This window comes from Chiloscyllium punctatum, chromosome 25 (assembly GCF_047496795.1).
Source record: "Chiloscyllium punctatum isolate Juve2018m chromosome 25, sChiPun1.3, whole genome shotgun sequence".
Taxonomy (NCBI): domain Eukaryota; kingdom Metazoa; phylum Chordata; class Chondrichthyes; order Orectolobiformes; family Hemiscylliidae; genus Chiloscyllium; species Chiloscyllium punctatum.
Window position 1 is genome coordinate 58,654,882 of NC_092763.1, and position 17,633 is coordinate 58,672,514.

At 38.0% G+C, this 17,633-nt stretch overlaps 2 protein-coding genes across 4 annotated transcripts in view; one reads left to right on the forward strand and one right to left on the reverse strand.

The window, feature by feature from the left end:
- The window catches only part of LOC140495969 (pre-mRNA 3'-end-processing factor FIP1-like), a 48,082-nt gene extending 37,025 nt beyond the window's left edge, over positions 1–11,057 (forward strand). For 2 of the 3 annotated variants that reach the window (XM_072595321.1, XM_072595324.1), the window contains exons 11-16: positions 2,687–2,713; positions 3,607–3,664; positions 4,428–4,486; positions 6,742–6,925; positions 8,467–8,592; positions 10,660–11,057. In XM_072595321.1, the coding sequence (XP_072451422.1) occupies positions 2,687–2,713; positions 3,607–3,664; positions 4,428–4,486; positions 6,742–6,925; positions 8,467–8,592; positions 10,660–10,792 (587 nt within the window). In that variant the 3' untranslated portion in view covers positions 10,793–11,057. The remainder of the gene's footprint in view (positions 1–2,686; positions 2,714–3,606; positions 3,665–4,427; positions 4,487–6,741; positions 6,926–8,466; positions 8,593–10,659) is intronic. The other variant, XM_072595322.1, reaches the window with a different exon arrangement.
- Positions 11,058–11,102: 45 nt separating this feature from the next.
- lnx2b (ligand of numb-protein X 2b) overlaps positions 11,103–17,633 on the reverse strand; it is a 51,901-nt gene continuing 45,370 nt past the window's right edge. Inside the window, exons 8-10 of the mRNA XM_072595320.1 lie at positions 16,609–16,831; positions 15,022–15,180; positions 11,103–12,262 (exon numbers count right to left, since the gene is read on the reverse strand). Coding sequence (XP_072451421.1) covers positions 12,127–12,262; positions 15,022–15,180; positions 16,609–16,831 — 518 coding nt within the window. The 3' untranslated portion in view covers positions 11,103–12,126. The remainder of the gene's footprint in view (positions 12,263–15,021; positions 15,181–16,608; positions 16,832–17,633) is intronic.

Here is a 17,633-nt window from a genome sequence, read left to right on the forward strand (position 1 = left end):
ATGGGAAGGATATTGGAATTTCTGGTGTTAGTGATACCGCATGTCGTTAAAGCAGTGTGTGACAATTACAGCTTCGGAAGTGTTGCAAATAGGATATTATTCAGCCAGAAATTGAGCTGGTATAATTTTAGTACTGTCCTCCTAGTTTACATCTATTAGGGAGCAACAGCAATGGCACAGTGATTAGCCTTGCTGCCTCAGAGGACCAGGCACCCAGGTTTGATTCGCAACTTGGGTGACTGTCCATGTGGAGTTTGCACATTCTCCCCGTGTCTGTGTGGGTTTCCTCTGTGTGCTCAAGTTTCCTCCCACAGCCCACAGATTCAGGTTAGGTGGATTAGCCATTCTAAATTGGCCGTAGTGTCCAGGGATGGACAGGCCAGATAGATTAGCCATGGGAAATGTAAGGTGGTAGGTGAATGGGTCTGGGTGGAATGGTCTTCAGAGGATCCTCAACCAGAGGCTCAAGGCAGACTTGAAGTGGCGAATAGCCTCTTTCTGCACTGTAGGGATTCTATGATTGTATGAATTTTTGACAGATTGGTGTGAGATACAAAAGACTTTCTGATTTGAGTGTGACCTACCAGATAAAAGGAATTAAGAGGGACTTATCGAAATATTTAAAGTGAGCCTGCCCCCTAATCTCATGATTTTTCCTTCATTAGTATTGTAGATTTTAGGAAAGCATCAATCTTGATTTTCCTTCATATATTCTGCAGCACTATACATTTGGTTTATTATGTGAACATGCAAATTACGAGCAGGAGTAGATAATTGAACCTGTCAATTCAATAAGATCATGGCTGATTTGATTGTAACCTCAAATCCACATTCCTCTCTACCCCAATAAACTTTTACCTATTGCTTAACAAGAATCTCTCTGCTTCTCCCACCTTTTCAGGAAGAGAGTTCTAAAACTCCTGACTCACTGACAGAAAGAAAATCACCTTATCTCTGTTTTAAATGGGTGACCCTTGATTTTTAAATGGTGACCTCTAGTTCTAGATTGTCATCGGAGGAAATCGAATCCATATCTATCTTGTCAAAATCACTCAGATCTTACATATTTTAATCAAGGTAACTCCTACTCTTCTAAAGTCAGCTGCTGCAAATCTTATCTGTCATAACATTCCATCAATTCGAGGTATTATAACAACAGATTTCAGTTTATTGCCAATTCTAAGGCATAAAGTAAATGAGCTGTATATAAAAGTGTAGACATTCTTATTCAACATTTGTACTCAGTCAGTCCATTGTTTATTGTAAATGTGGGAAGCTTGCATGTCCATCCTGGATCTAGATTTATTTATACTCTGATCCACACCATAAAATGCTTCTTTCAGTATGGCATCAGAGTGGTTAAGGTGAAGATAGATTCCGTGAGTAGGTGCGGGATAAATGTGCTCTCCGGTGTTATCCTGTTTTTAATTTCTGGTTTGTACTGAATGTTAAGGGTTCAGTAATTGGATATTATTACCCCTGAATTATGAGTATTTGCTGGAAAGTGCTTGTGTGAGAGTAGTGAGGGAGAGGCTGTCTGGTTTGGGTGTAATGATACTGTGTCACATAAACTGCCAACAGTTGGTCCAAATAATGGTGTCCTCTGCATGGTTATAAAGGATGGATGAGTTTGGAATTCGCTTCCTTTTAAATAGGAAATAATTCATTTCCACCATAGTTATTCTACAGATTTATCTTGACACTGCATAATGATTCAATAGATTAAATATAGAATTGCAACAAAATGATACAACCAGGTTTTTCTTTTCTTTTTTTGGGGCAAGGAAGAAGGTGGACTATAAACTTGTTCCTGAGAGTTACCTTCACCCAGTGGGTCAAAATGTCAATTTGATGCCTCCTGGGCTTGCATTTATATCTACCTGTTATCTTCCAACAACAGGATCAGGCCAGAGAAGCTTACCAGTTTATTTCCCTTGCTTCAATTGTTGGTTTTCCTCAAACTGAAGATCAAATAGATTAGTTAAATTCTTCATAAGATCCTCATAACAAATAGTGAATAATAAATGGATTTTTTTTTTAAAAGCCCATTTATTCAGCTGGGCTAAAATCTTGGTATACAGGAACTAACTGAAGTGAGGAGGACATAGTTAGCATTCATCTAAACGGAGATACAAACACAGCATAAAGTAATCAGTGCAGGCTTCAAATTGGGCGAAGTTGCTTAGAAAATGAAACCCAGAGTGTAGTTTGTGGGAAATAATTTGTTTCCGTGGATGAGCTTTTTGGATGTTGAATCAAATAACTTGTGCACAATGATACATCTTTTTATTTTCATGTGTTCATTCAGTAACATTAAAATCAATGAAGTGCAAAATGGAGTAGGTGTAAAGCATCCTACCTGTAGCTATGTTTATGTCAAATAGATCAGATAAAAATGGGACCTCTCTTTGCTGCACCCTGATCAACAAAATGACCAGTCATTCAGTGGATAATTGCAACAGTAATCCAGTGTTTTAGCAATGTAACTATGTTGTTGGTGCCTGTTTACTGTAACTTAGCAACCCTATCATTAGTTTAAATTTCTATCCCTGCCACGGGATGGTTCAGAAGGAACCACTCTTCCAGGTAACTGGAGAACATTTTTATTAAACTCAATGTTCATAGTCACCTAATATTTTAATGCAGTTGGTTTGTTTAAAGCTAGTGAAACTTGTTGTATTCACAGGAATGCCGCCACCTGGGCCCCTTCCAGGTAATTGTACTTTTGATTTATATCTATGAATGTAAGAAATGCACTTGGTTGAAGAACCTATGGATTTATAATTTTAATGGCACAGTTTTACTGTGCATTTAGCAATAAATCCTTTTGCGCAGAAATCTAGTAGACTGTAATAATTTCCCAAATATTGGTAACAAGACCAAAGAAGTGCTTTCATTTAGCACTGTCTCAAATGTAGGCACTATTTGGGTCACTTTTAATTATTTGATATAAATTGTTTTTACTAACTGTGTGAATTTAACCAGGATTCAGAAGCTACTGATCAGAACTGAATGTATGCAAAATTTAAAGCTGCATACATAAAGTTCTACTTTCCTAATGCAAGTGGCAGGTATAGATGTGTTTGCCACATGTGCCACACTTTGCTGATAACTCATCACCTTTTGTATTATAATAGGGAATCTAAGCTGCTACCACCATGATTGTTTCTTCATGCATGAAGAAACAATGTAACTAATTTTAAGCAATTCTGAAAGAGCAATGAACTTCCTGACAAGAGGAGCTGTTGTTCATGTTTCCTTTCCTTAATGCTGAAGTCACTTTGACATTCTTGTTGGCACTAACACCGCTCTGATAAGGGATCAAACTTTGGTATTGCTATACCAGTTGCAGGATTAATATTGGGAATTGGGTCGAGATATATCCAAACAGGTATCCATAGTGTTGTTTCTGCAAGAGATGTGTTTGAGATCAATTATGATGTGTTGAACGTTGCTGACCAAAGATGAAATTCAGTACTGTATATGTTTAGCAGCATGAAATACTGCGAACGATAGCCTTTGCAATCCTGATTATTCTACATTATTGTACTATTTTGGATTTTATTCAGACATGTAAAATGAACTGAACTTGCCTTCTTTTTTCAGCATTATTTCCACCACCAGTTGTGCCCCCTCCATCATTACTTATGCCAACCATAGATGGGTAAGAAACAACGTGTCACTAACTTGATTGTATGATAACAGTGTAGAGGAAACTGGTGTTATAAGAAATCTTCCTTGGATAGCCTCTTTCATATATTCCAAAGTACTTGACAACCAATAAGTTATTTTTATAACTGTTGTAATGTAGGAAATTTGGATTTTCGAAAAGATTTCAATAATGCACTGTATTATAGACTATGTTTTAAAGTACAAGCATGTGGAATTGGCAAATAACAATGAATAGAAAGCTGCCTTAGAAAGTGGGGTTCAACAGGAATTCTTGTTGGGACCTATGTTCACAATTAAGATAAAATGATTTGAACGTGGTGATTATGAGCACAATTTCAGAATTACAGACACCACATCAGGAGGTAAAGCTAAAATTGAGGAAGAACTCCACATAATTGTAAGACATATATAATCTTGCAGAATGGTTGTGCAGCTGAGAAACTAATTTCAATATAAGCAGGTGTGGACAGTGCTCTTCCTTAGGAAGGTTAAGGAGACCACATACTGCCTGGATAATAAGAATAACTAGGAGATCTTGGGTATACAACACAAAAAATAGTGAAGTAAGTTTAAAAACAGAGCAAGTGAATCTGGAGCTCTCGGAGAGCTGGAGTTCAGGAATAAAATTAAAAAGCCCTTTTATATAATTACGTTTTATTATGTAAAAAAATGGAGACAAGTGATCATTTTGACACTGTTTTTGTTAGTGTAAGTAGTACAACTTGTGCCTAATGAAGAATTTCTGACTCTTCCAGTGGTCCACCTCCAGGCTATGACAACAGGCCACCTCCTTTATTCCCCTATAGTACTGCAGGTAATTGTTCGTCAGTTCTACTGGAAATTCATCTTTTAATCTAAGTAAAACATTAATTGGCTGGCAGCACATTTATCAGAATCTTTGATAAAATTCATGGAGATTCTTCGGGGCATCAGATGAGTTACTTATTGTCTATTCCTAGCTTCTAACCAGCCACCACAGTATGTACTTTTTAAAGTTTTATTTTGGTTTGTTAGTCTTTTCTGCTTTGTTGCTGAAGGTTGATTCATGCTGAAGTATGGTTAAATTGGTACCAGATGCCCTCTAGTACTTTATGCACATTCTACACATGCCTGGATGATGAATGTTGGGAAGCTGTACATATGTGAGATATGTCATACATAAGCCTGATCCTGTTTTCACTGAACATACATGCAAGTGCTTTTTCAGTAAAGGTCAGATACCATTAATAGATATGAGGAATGGGTACTCTGCTTGATTGATCACCCTGTCCACAATCTTCTCTTCATCTAAGAAGCGGTGAGGCCAGAACACTAGGGGTTTAATTAGTAAACTTTCACATTTTATCTTTTTTAAATTTTACATAGTGTTTAATTTATACATTAAGATTAGATTTAAAATTTTAAACCTGGACAAAATAAATTTAATTCCAAAGGTGAGGTGAGAGTTACTGTCCTTGACATCAAGGCTGCACTTGACTAAGTGTGGCTTCAAGAAGTCCAAGGCAAAAGTGGAGTCATTGGAAAACAGGTGTGGGAAAGCTCTATGCTGGTTGGAGTCATGCCTAGCACTTAGGAAAATGGCTGGGGTTATTGGAAGTCAGTCAACTCAGCTGCAGGACAGCTCTGTAGGCATTCCTCAGGGTAGTATCCTAGGCCTAGCTATCTTCAGTAGCTTCATAATGACTTTCCTCCATCATTTAGGTCAGAAGTGGGGATGTTCAGCACTATTTGCAACTCCTCTGATACTGAAGCAGTCTGCCTAAATATGGACAAGTAGTCAAGCCACACAAATGCCAGGCAATGACCATCTCCAATAAGAGACATCTACCACCCCTTGATATTCAATAGAATTACAATTACTGAAATCTTCACTACGAACATGAAGGGAATGTTACCGTTCGCTGGAAATTGATCTGGATTCACCATATCAATGCAGTGGCTGGTTAGAGGCTAGAAACATGCAGTGAGTAACTCACCTCCTGACTCCCCAAAGATTGCCAACCATTTACAAGGCACAAGTCAGAGTGTGATGGAATACTCCCCACTTACCTGGATTAGTCCAGCTACACAAACACTCAAACATGACACCATTCAGGACAAAGCAGCCCACTTGATTGACAACATATACACAACCATTCAGTCATTCCTCCACAGATGCTCAGTGGCAGCAATCTACAAATTTGCCAGAGACCCCAAGACAATACCTTCCAAACTCACAACCAGTTCCATCTAGAAGGACAACAGCAGCAGAACATTGAGAACTCCAGAACCTGCAAGTTCCCCCTCAAGCAGTTATCCTGGGTTAGAAGTTCCTTCACCATTCCTTCACTGTCACTGGGTCAAAATCCTGTAATTCCCTCCCTAACGGCATTGTGGGTCAACCTACAGCACACAAGTCTGTAGCAGTTCAAGATGGTAGTTCACCACCATCTTCTCAAGGGCAACTAGGAACAAGCAATAAATGCTGGCCAGCCAGTGATGCCAACATCCCATGAGTGAATTTTTTTAAAAAAGCAATACTTGAAGTATTGCAATCAAGCTCAATATTGGACATAATGAAGAGTGTATCATTAATTGGACTGTAAATGGCAGAGCTGCAACTGAAGAACAAAATCTAAATTGTGTACAGGTTTATTGATAGTATACTTAAGTTTCTGTCATACCTTGGGCATCACAGATCACATTTGTTTATTGCAACAAGTTTAGTGCTGACTTAAGTCCCTTGAAAGAAAGTGCACTTTGATTATCTGCATTTATTATCAAATATCCAATTACTTTATTTGAAAGTTCTTTTGTTTTTGACAATTATGGTAGGTCAGAAGAACTAGTTATATTATCAGACCTTTCATTAAACATCCAATATATCCAAGGAAGATCAGTTCAGTTGCAAGCTGAGTATGTTTAAGCTAAAGGTTCAGTGCTGAAATACTTATTTTCCTTAGGTTTTCAGGTTATCTTCCAGTTTGTCCCCTCTGGGCTCAGTGTTATAAATAATGTTCCTCTTTTCATAATGGGAGCTTATATCTAATCCCCAGCTCATCTGCCTTGATTATTTTTCTTTTCCCCCAGACTCTGGACTAATTGGTTATCCTGCTATCTCTACAACACACACGTCCTGGATGAACACAGTTGAGAAAAGTACCAACAGCCACTGGGAATACCAAGGGCATCGGCGAGAAAGAGAGCGAGAACATGATCGAGACAGAAATCGTGAGCGAGATCGTGGCCCAACACCAACAACATCTGAATACAGGTGAGTGAATGCCTTGATTATAATAAAAATAATGGATGCTGGAAATCTAAAATAATAATAAGAGATATTTGCAGAAAACATGTAGCGAAAGTTATGATAAATCATTGAGAGGACAGCTAAGCTAAATAGCTCCTTTTATAATGATTTCTCTCTCCCACCCCCATAGTGCTGTAAGCAAGGTTCTATCCTCAGCCCTAATTCTCATTTACATGTCCTTGGAAACACAGAATTAGGCCTTACAGTATTGCAAAGGGTGGGAGATAGGGTTCAGCAAAGATTGTAAATCGATTAACATACAATAGGAATAAACAGGTATGGTCTGGCTGGCTAGCAGGAGGTAATGAACGAGGTGCCACAAGAATCAGTACTTGTGCCTCAACTTGAAACAGTGACATGCAACCACAATGAAAAAGAAATCAATATATCTTGAATTCCTTTATATCTGAGGGTTTGCAGTTGCTGTGACGAAATAATGAACGGCCAAACTAGATTCTTCCTGTTTCAAAAATAGCTGAATCATTTTAGAATGCTGATTTAAGTAATCACACACTTGATCAAAAATAATTCATCCGGCTATTTTGATTGTTCCTTGTTCAATACTGTAGTTGTGTTTGTGTTAACTAACCTCTTTTAAAAAAAGGCTGAAGCACAGGAGTGTTGATACTAATTTAATGTTAAGCATAGTGTACAGAAGGAGGCAAATGCTCTGCCTTTTGGAAGCAATATATTTTCAATCAGTTGATCAGAGGTCCCTCAATAATTTTTGTGTTCTCAAGCTTGGAGTGAGCATCCCGAGATGATTAATAAAGGCAAAAGGGCTTTGTGACTATGTTAAGATGTTCAAGAGGTTATGCAAAATATAGAAACTAGGAGCAGGAGTAGACCATTCAGTTTTTCTGTGCCATTCAGTATGATCATGGCTGATCCTTTATCTCAGTGCCATATTCCTACTACTTACATCCCTTAATGTTTTGTATTTCTCTTTCTTGAATATATTCATTGATATCACCTGCGCAAACTTCTCTGTTAGAGAATTCCACAGGTTCTTACCCTTTCGGTAATATTTCCTCATTTCAGTCCAAAATGGCATATGTTGAGACAGCATCCCCTCACTCTAGACTCTCCAAACAGGGAAGGCATTCTTCTGCATCTAGTCTGTCCCTCCTTGTTAGAATTTTTATACATTTTAAATCAGATACCCTTATCATCTCTTTCGAACACAGTCAAGCTAATCTCTCTTCACAGGACAGCTCTGTGGTATCAGCATCGTGAACTTCCACTGCGCTCCCTCAATAGCAAGTATATTTTTTTCTTAGATAGAGTATTGTGTGCAGTTTTGGTCTCCCTAAGTATGGTCTCTCCAAGGCCCTGCATAACTTCTGTAAGACATCCTACTTCAGACCTCAAATCTTTTTGCAATGAAGACCGGTTTTCAAATTTGCTTTCCTAATAGTTTGCTGCAGGATAACGAAGATCCCTTGCCATAGATCATAGTCCACTGACTTTATGCAGTGAAGATAATGCTTTTTGCTTTTTTTCAGTAGCAGAGAACGTAACTATGACAGAGATTATCATCGGAGCAGAGATCGCAGTAGAGACCGAGAAGATCGCCACCGGGAACGGCGGCACAAAGACAAAGATGATTCCAAGCACAAGTCCTCAAGGCGGTATGCACTTTATATCTAGTGACATTTTATCTTAACTATGAGTCAGCTAATGAGTGGTATGGTACACAGCTAAGTCCTGTTGCTATAAAGGTTAAGTGTAGCAAGGAGTTCTCGCAGCATCAGGCTTTAAATAATTTTTAATCAACTTGTTTGGGCAAGTTATGACACATTTCTCGAGGCAGGCTGAAGTTCTGCCCCAGATGTTGGGACAGAAGACCCTGCACAATAGGAGTCCCAAAAGTCAGTCTTTATTGACAACTTCTGGGGTTTTATAATTAAGGAATCAAGGAAAATAACACTTGTATCATACTCCTAAGAAAGAATATCTTAGACCACTTCATTCGGAGAAAACAGCACATATCAATGAGAAAATGATGGAGTTTTATACAATGGAAGGAAAAAAAAGCACAATGCACAAATTATTACAATACTTGAAAACAAGGAGAGGGATGGCATGGAGCAAAATTGATTTGGAATGGAAAATGGTAGGGAAAATGATCCCTCTACCATTTTTTTGCTCTATTGAAGTGTGGATTAAATTTTGTTTTATTCCAGTATCCTGGCAATTATGGATATAAGCCACAGTAGAAACACATTAAACTGTCGTCATGTAAGAATTTTCTTACACACGTTGAATGCATTCTATCCACACTAAAATTCATTTTTGAAATAAAACAGTCTGATGAGCTTCCTTTCCTTGATGTGCTGGCTGAGAAATCCACAAATGGATAATCTACTACTGTTTCCTGCAAGCCTATTCACTAGTGAATATATGCATTGGGATTCCTACAGCTCCACCCTAAGATTATCCTCATTGGTAGACTTATAAATAGGACCTAAGCCATTTACTCTTAGTTAGCTTTGATATGCCTTATTTTGGTATTAAGCTATTCTGCAGGATAATGCCTACCATGCTGTGAAACTGTATGTTACTTCAGCTGTTTGCAACAGGCAAAGTACTGAACTATCCTGTGCATTGCAAAACTTGAAACATTATACCTGATGTTACATCTGCTTCTGTGATTGGACAATTTGAGTATTTAGCTTTGCACTTGTGATGCCAAAGCTATGGGCCAAATGTTAGAAAGGGGATTAGAATAGTTAAGTGCTTGTTTTTGACAAGCACAGGTTCGAAGGGCTTTTTTGTGCTTTAGACCTGACATTATAACTTAGTAATCATTAGGAACAGCAGAAAGCCATTTAGCCCTTCAAGCCTGTTCCACCATTCTTAATGTAAACACTGCCAGAAACTATATACAGAGGAACCTTTAATATCCAAACAAGATTACAAGGTCTTGGCTAAACTGTTATCCTGCATTTGATTATCCAAACAAAATATTCCCCACCCATATCGTTCAGATAAGAGGTTCCTCTGTAGCTGAATTTAGTTTTATACCATATTAAAATGCTTTACAGCAATTTCTCCTGAAGCACTCCTGATATGTTCCTAAAAACAAAGGCTAAATGAAAACATGAAAGAATGAGCAAATGTTTTGTCCTGTAATGTTTATATTTAAAGCAAATTGGCTGTTACTGGTCACCCTTCACTAACACTAGCTACAGCATATCAATAATGAATGCTATGCAATGCAACAAAAAGGAGTTTGTGCTTTACAGCGTTAACCATAATTTTGCCAAGTTATTTTCGACCGGAGGTGGTTTCACGGGAATTTCCAGGTACCTCGGTCACGCGGTCATTATTCATGTCTGGGTTAAAACAGTGACGGCTGCTGGTTATTTGACTGAACAACCTTATTGCTTTTAATCTGATATTCACAGATCACTGCAGAGAAAAAGTGCTGTTTTCACAGTGCTGAAGGGATTTTGCTCAATTCACTAATTGAACAGGAATAGCATTTCATTTTTCGGAAATTGTGTGTAGTTTTTCCTTTTCCACCATTACTTCTAGGGAAGGGCTGAGAGAACCCTGGGAAATGGGTAACTTCCTGGGATTTTTGTGCTTCACAAATAGTTTCAGTAGACTCGCAGGAACCACCCTGAAGCATTCACCCATGCTTGTAGCTCACTGTTCTGTATACAAGTCTCACTGTTGACTTATTTTCACAGCAAACAGCACGAGAGTGAGGAAGGAGAAAGTCACAGACGTCACAAACACAAGAAAAATAAACGAAACAAAGAGGACAAAGAAGTTGGGGATGAAGGTGCTGCAGAGACCGAGGGAACTGAAACTAAAGACTAACTGCTGAATTGGTAGTCTTCATTGGAGAATACTACTCCTGATGAACAGTTAGCTCTGATGTTTTGGATCATTTCCTATTGAAGTTGCATTCACAGCACCTTTTAAAAACAAAAAGAAACTAAATGGACAGTAATACTGAAGATGGCCTCTGCATAATATTACAATGTGAAGCCTGATCCCACCTTTCTACGTATTTACACTTGTCTTTTTTTTGTAAAATGTGCTTGTAAAACAAAAAAAAATTAAAACAGTTTTTCTAAATCTAGTTTATATTCAATGCACATTAAGTTCAGAAATTACCAAGTCAAACATCGCAGATTAAGATTTTTATATTTTAAAAAAATCAGACATTTTCTAAAGCTTATATTTATGGTTCATAAGTCAGTTGTACAACCTCTTAAGGCAGTAATCAACCAATTTTCTTAGGTTTCATAATTTAACTTACAATCACAGCAGCATTTTAAAGTCTCCAGTGCAAAAACATTTTTCCACAGATGTAAACAGGAACCATATTAAATTGCAACAACCTGGAGGATTATATAATGCAAACTTGCAGTTTTAAGAAAACAGCAGTGATTTTTCTGCCTAATGAACAATTTTAATTCTAGCAAACTTAAACTAGAGATTATAATATTTACTTTTCTCCCCATTTGTTTCTCAGCTGATTCATTTCCAGGCTGCCAGGTACCAATGCCCACTTTATTGGAATGTTCCCTGTGGCTTTAGCACAGAAGTTCTTCAATAAATCAAATTGCCTACAGCGATTAAAGCAGCATCCTGTAGTATCCAAAAACCAGATAAAATTGGAGATCGGTGAACTGCTACAAGATCCAAGGAAAGTATAATCTGAATATGAATCCTGACTATTGACAATAGTCATGTGCAAGTTTAGCTTTCTGCCCCAAGAGAAATATTTGCTTTGGCTATAGCCATACTATTAGAAATGCTTCATCCTGCCCTCGGAAGCAGCCCAACTATGACATCCATGTAATTTTGTGGTCATACAGATGATCATATACATTAACAAATTGATTCAGATTGTTGAATGTGGGAACGCATACACTGGACATCTGTTTGGAAATTATGGTCAGCCTTTGACTTTTATCCCACCACCGCATGATTCACTCATTGCATTTTTAAACTATTTGGTATTTTGCTGGAGTAAAGTGAAATCACAGGTCTGTATTTTAAAAAAAAGTTTGACAAATGCACTTTGGTAATCTCGTATTTTTCTACTTGACCATATATTGAGGTGGTTTCATGTTTTCTAAGTTGTACTGTGCCATTTCATTATTTAAGTTTTGAAGGAAAATGTCTCATCAGTTCACTTTCTTTCACACATTACTTCCTGGCCATGAGACGACAGTAAGAGTGACTCTATTCCTCTGTTCTTTTAGCATTGGAATTACAGCTGAATTGCTCATGCCTGCAGTGGAAACTCCATTTACAGCTACAATCTCATCCCCGCATCTGTAAGACAAAATATGTAAAACAATGCTGTCAAGAGGAATTGAATCTTGAGTAAAGATTATTTAGTGATAGTTAATTCAAAGCTAGTTGCTCTGGCAGGCATTCAGTTCTTCAAGCCTGTTCAACAATTAGACTCTAGCTGATCTGTACCTCAATTCCATGTACCAGTAATCCATCAATCAATCTCAGTTCATACATTTATCAGCTTGATCTAGCGTTATTTGCTTTTTTAAAATTTAGAATTGGAGGAGAGGCAACGTTCCACGTTTTCACGGCCCTTTGCTTTGAAAAAGTACTTTTGTCATACCCAACAGTCCAGCTTTTCTGTTCTTATGACTATATAATATCCTCTTGGTCTGGATTCTGCTATTGCCATCTACCCTCAAATTATTTTGAATCATTAGTTCAATTAGCTCTTCCTATTCAAGTACAAATCTAGTCATAGTAAACTAATTACCTGAATGGATACAATTTCTCATGTTTCCAGCATGATCACAATGAAAAGAAGCATTCAGTTCAATATGTTATTCCATTTTCGTAAGAATTTTGTAGTTTTTGCCAATGTCTGGGTTTGCACTTACAGTAGAATGTAGCCTTCTATGAAATGAAATAAAGCCAGTCCTTTATTGTACATATAGTGGAATGAAGTGAAAAGGGAAATGAGTCTTTTCTTTCCAAGTGTGCTGTCTGATAGGCTGAGTGTTTCCAAAATTTGGTGTACCATATAGTTTTCTTTTAACCTTCTACAAGATTGTACCCTATCCAGTTTAGACAAGTATTCTTGACAACAGAGTAAGACTAGTCTGATTCATACAGCATGGAAACAGACCCTTTGGCCCAACTCATTCATGCTGACCAAGTTTCCCCAAACTAAACTAGTCTCCTTTATCTGTGTTTGGCCCATATTCCTCTAAATCTTTCCTATTCATTACCTATCCATGTTGTAACTCTACCTTTGCATACCACTTCCTCTGGCAGTTCACTCAGTGCAGACCCAGCCTCTTGTTATAACTCAAATCCTCCAGTCCCAGCAAATCCTGGGGTAAATTTTTTCTGAACTCTCTCCAATTTCATAATATCCTTCCTGTAGCTAGGCAACAAGAACTATATACAGTATTTCAAAAGTGGCCTCACCAAGATCCTGTACAACTGCAACATGTCTCCTGTATTCAATGGTCTGAGCAATGAAGGAAAGTGTACCAAGCGCCTTTATAACCATCCAGTTTACCTGTGACACAACCTTCAAAAGAATTGTGTACCTGAACCCCTAGGTGTCTCTGTTCAATAACACTAACCAGAGCTCTACCATTAACTGTAGAAGTCCTGCCCTTGTTTGTCTTAGCAAAATGTAACAGCTCGCATTTATCCAAATTAAACTCTGACTTTGAACAGGAGATTATGGGATGGAAACTCAGCTCAAAGACTATCTTTTTGCATGTTTGTAATGTTGTTTGGCCCCCACATAATTGCTGTAGAAACCCTCTGCTATGCCTTTGTTACCGCTAGACAGAACTATTCCAGGGGTCTACTAACTGGCCTCCCTTATTCCATTTCTGATGAAGGGCTTATGTCCAAAACATCAACTCTCCTGCTCCTCATGCTGCCTGACCTGTGCCTTTTCAGTGCCACACTTTGTGAGACTGATCTGCAGTCCTTACTTTCTCGTCACTTATTCCATTATCTATAAACAATACATCTATAAACTGCTGCCTAAATCCCACCTTACTAGCCCCTTGACTTGTATTGATTCACTGTCCGTCAAGACCTCCATCTTATCTTCTTTCTAAACTCCTCCAGTTCTACCATCTTCACAACTTATCATTTCTCCAATTCTGGCAACTTCTGCATCCCACCACTGACTCCAGCCCTCTTGACCCTACACTCTGGCAATCCCTTTCCACATCACTTGACCTCTTTCTTTGAAGATAATCCTTAAAATCTACCTTTGAACTAAAAGGTGACATTATGACTGGTGACCAAATGCTTAGTCAATGTCCAGTTGTGTTTGATTACACTGTGAAATACATCTTGAAAGGGGTTTTAATTCAGCCGATTAGTTGTGGAGAGTTGGTTGATTTTTTTTTCCTTTTTTCAGAAATCTAGGTTTGCAGTCTCCTTAAGATACCTTTCAAAACGATGCTTTCACAATTTAAATGAATCCTTTTGTTGCAAAGTCTTCTATATTCTGAAGAGCAATAATAAATGTAGGTTGTGTCTGACCAATTCTTTACTGAACAATTAATCCTCTTTTTGCTTCCTTTCTATAAGCATGTCATTTTCCTTTTCCATAAAGTCATATACCAGGCTGATCTTTCTAGAGCACGAGGTGGCATAAGGCATTTGGTCCTCTGAAGCTGCTCTCGTGATAAGAAACAATTACTTTCAAATCCACCTTTTTGCCTTATTCCCATATTCCTAATTTTCCTGGTACCTGAAATTTTGTTGACGTCTATCTTAAATATATTCAACAAGGAAGCATCCTCAGCTTTACGATAAAGTGAATTGTTGGGATTCATAACCCTTCAATTGAAAGCATTTCTCCACAACTCAAACCTAAATAGTTGATCCCTAATTCTGGGACTCTTCCCAGGCATATTCTAACTCTACAGCCAGAATAAACAGTATTAACATCTACCTGGTCCAGTCTCTCATTGTTTTCATGAGATCACCTCTTGTTAATTTGCAATCCAGGGAAAACAGACCTAGTCTAGTCTTATCAACATTTCCTCACAGGTCAGTACAAAACAGTTGTAACTTACTTGAGTCTTCCATCAAAGTATGCTGGTGTGCCCGGTACAATGGTTTTGATAAAGAAAGGCTGATTTTCTTGGCTTTCCTCTACGCCCCCAACGATGCTAAATCCCCAGCTTTCAGAATTACTCTTCTGCAGAGTAATGTCATTGCAACAGTGAAGATAACTTTGAATGGAGAACAGGAAATAAGATGTCAAGATTAATAATTTTAAAAATATTTATGGAAGACACTTGATCAGAAATATTCTAAAAATCAATTTTACACCACTACGTTTAAGATACACATCTTTTATGTTCTATCCATTTTTAAGATAAGTATGGATCTGTTTGTAGGTGTCAGCAATTTTGTAATGTGTTTGAATATTTGCCAATGTTCATGTCTTGGTACAGTTGTGATTAAAATGTATTCACGATATTTACAGCAAGGGTGGCCAAGCTTCACATGGCAGGGTGCACATTTTCAATCTTTCTCTTTGCAGGGGGCTGGTGAGCAAATTTCGAAAAGGTAATGGTTACCACAACACAATAAGACAAAAAGAAATTGAAAAATAATATGTTGATAATTTAAATGACCAGTTAACAAATTGTCATGTACTGCCAATCAAAGATTTATTGACAATGCTAATTTTTGTCTCCATGGTCAAGAAGCAGAGCTAAAGAGAGAGGGGGGAAAAAAGCCCCAATTTATGATCACCCAGGTAAGGCGATGTCATGCAGGACTGAGCTAAGTAGTTATGTTTCACTGATGCTAATCTTGCAATGCCTCTCGTGGGGCATATGCTGAGATGGCTCAGCAGAATTCACATGTAAGCCAAGTTTGGAATGTTGACTTTCAGCCTGGAGTTTCCTCTTCTCAGTCTGCTTTCCCTCTCCTTTCCCCCATTTCCCACATTCTCATCCTTTTCCCTCCTCTCTCACTCGCTCTGCCTTACTCAACACTTTTAACTTCAATTATAAGAAATAATCATGGGCTTTCTGCTCCAGACATTTCCCCTAACACCCCACCAGCAAATAGTTTGCCTTGAAATGAAAGTGGCCAAGATTATTTTTCCTGGAGAGACAACCTAACTTTGTAGAAGACTCCTTTTTTGTATAAACGAAAGGAAAGAAAAATTAGGAGTGACCTGATTTTTGTATCATTCCCACTTAATCCCTCTCACCATTATAGCCCAAGTTGCAGCTCCCTTCTGCCTTCTGACATTCACTGGCTACTCCCCATGGTACACTCATCTTCCCTCTCCCCAAAGCCAACAAACTTCCACTTTACACGTTGTTTTTCCTGCTTTGTGGAGGGTTATGTAGTTATCAATAATGGGAGCCTTATGAATAAGCTATAAACCCATCTATCACCAAAGACTGCATCAGACCATTAAAAAAAATGCTGATATTAACCCTATTCAACTGGGAGTAAAGTGGCAGTAAAAAAAAATCTCATTATACATTCTAAATTGGCATTTGTTCTAAACCAATTAAACCATTTATCTTTTTTCTTAACTCACTCTTACGTTATTGTAAAAAATGTTTCTATTCCATGCAATCCTTCTGCCATTAAAAAAAAAGTTTTGCACCCATTGCTGTGAAAACAGTGCTCACCTTGGTAACCCTAGCCATGTGACCCAGAGAGGGGACCAATCATAATCACTCTCCTTGCCTGCTTCCATGAGCTCCTCAGATGTTGGTGCCATCTCAGTATTTGGCAAATCCAAAACCTTTAGCAGCACTGCAGAGGAGGCTGTATTCAATTTGAGAACTGACACTGCTTCATTATAACTCAACTGTGTGAGGTCTACTCCATTTATGCTCAGCAGTACATTTCCTATGAAAAAAGAATGACTCATTTTAGTGTCATACAATAAATTATGAATCTCAGAATGAATGTGTACATTAAACAAGAATACATGATTGCAAAATTTTTTTTCCGCCTTCCCTACAGGACTTTCATGTCAGGTATGTTTTGACCTGCTTGTCCAAATAACCATTCTTCATGTGCCAACTCTAATCACCAAAGAGAAATTTTAACCTAATCACATTTATCCTTTGCACTCCACCCACTCTGATGTCATCAGCTTCCTATCAGACTAGATTAGTTTAAAACGTTAGTGGATTACTCATCTTTAGCTCAACCTACTCCAAATTTCTAGCAAAGGTTGCCACACTATAATCAGAAGGAATTCAGACGAAGTTTCCTTAATGTGGAGAAGTCAGTGTTGGAGTGGGGTAGACAAAGTTAAAAATCTCACAACACCAAGTTATAGTTCAACAGATTTATTTGGAAGCACTAGCTTTCGGCATGCTACTCCTTTGTCAAGTGATTGTGGAGTCCACTATAACCTGATGTTGTGAGGTTTTTCACTTCCTTTCCTTGGTACAGGGCTGTAGATAGCAATTACAACACTCTTGCCACCATCACAGTTAACTGAATACTTTGGAAGTTTCTTTAGTTTCCATGATGCAGCTATTCTCCACCTGAGCTACCGAGGGAAACTGAATTTTATTGCTAAATTCTAACAATAAAAATGTTAAAGACAATTAACTATCAGGTGATCAACAGCACCAGTTGTCTCCAAATGTCTCTCACTTCAAAAATTGGCATGATGAAAAGCCTTTAAAGGGGAAAT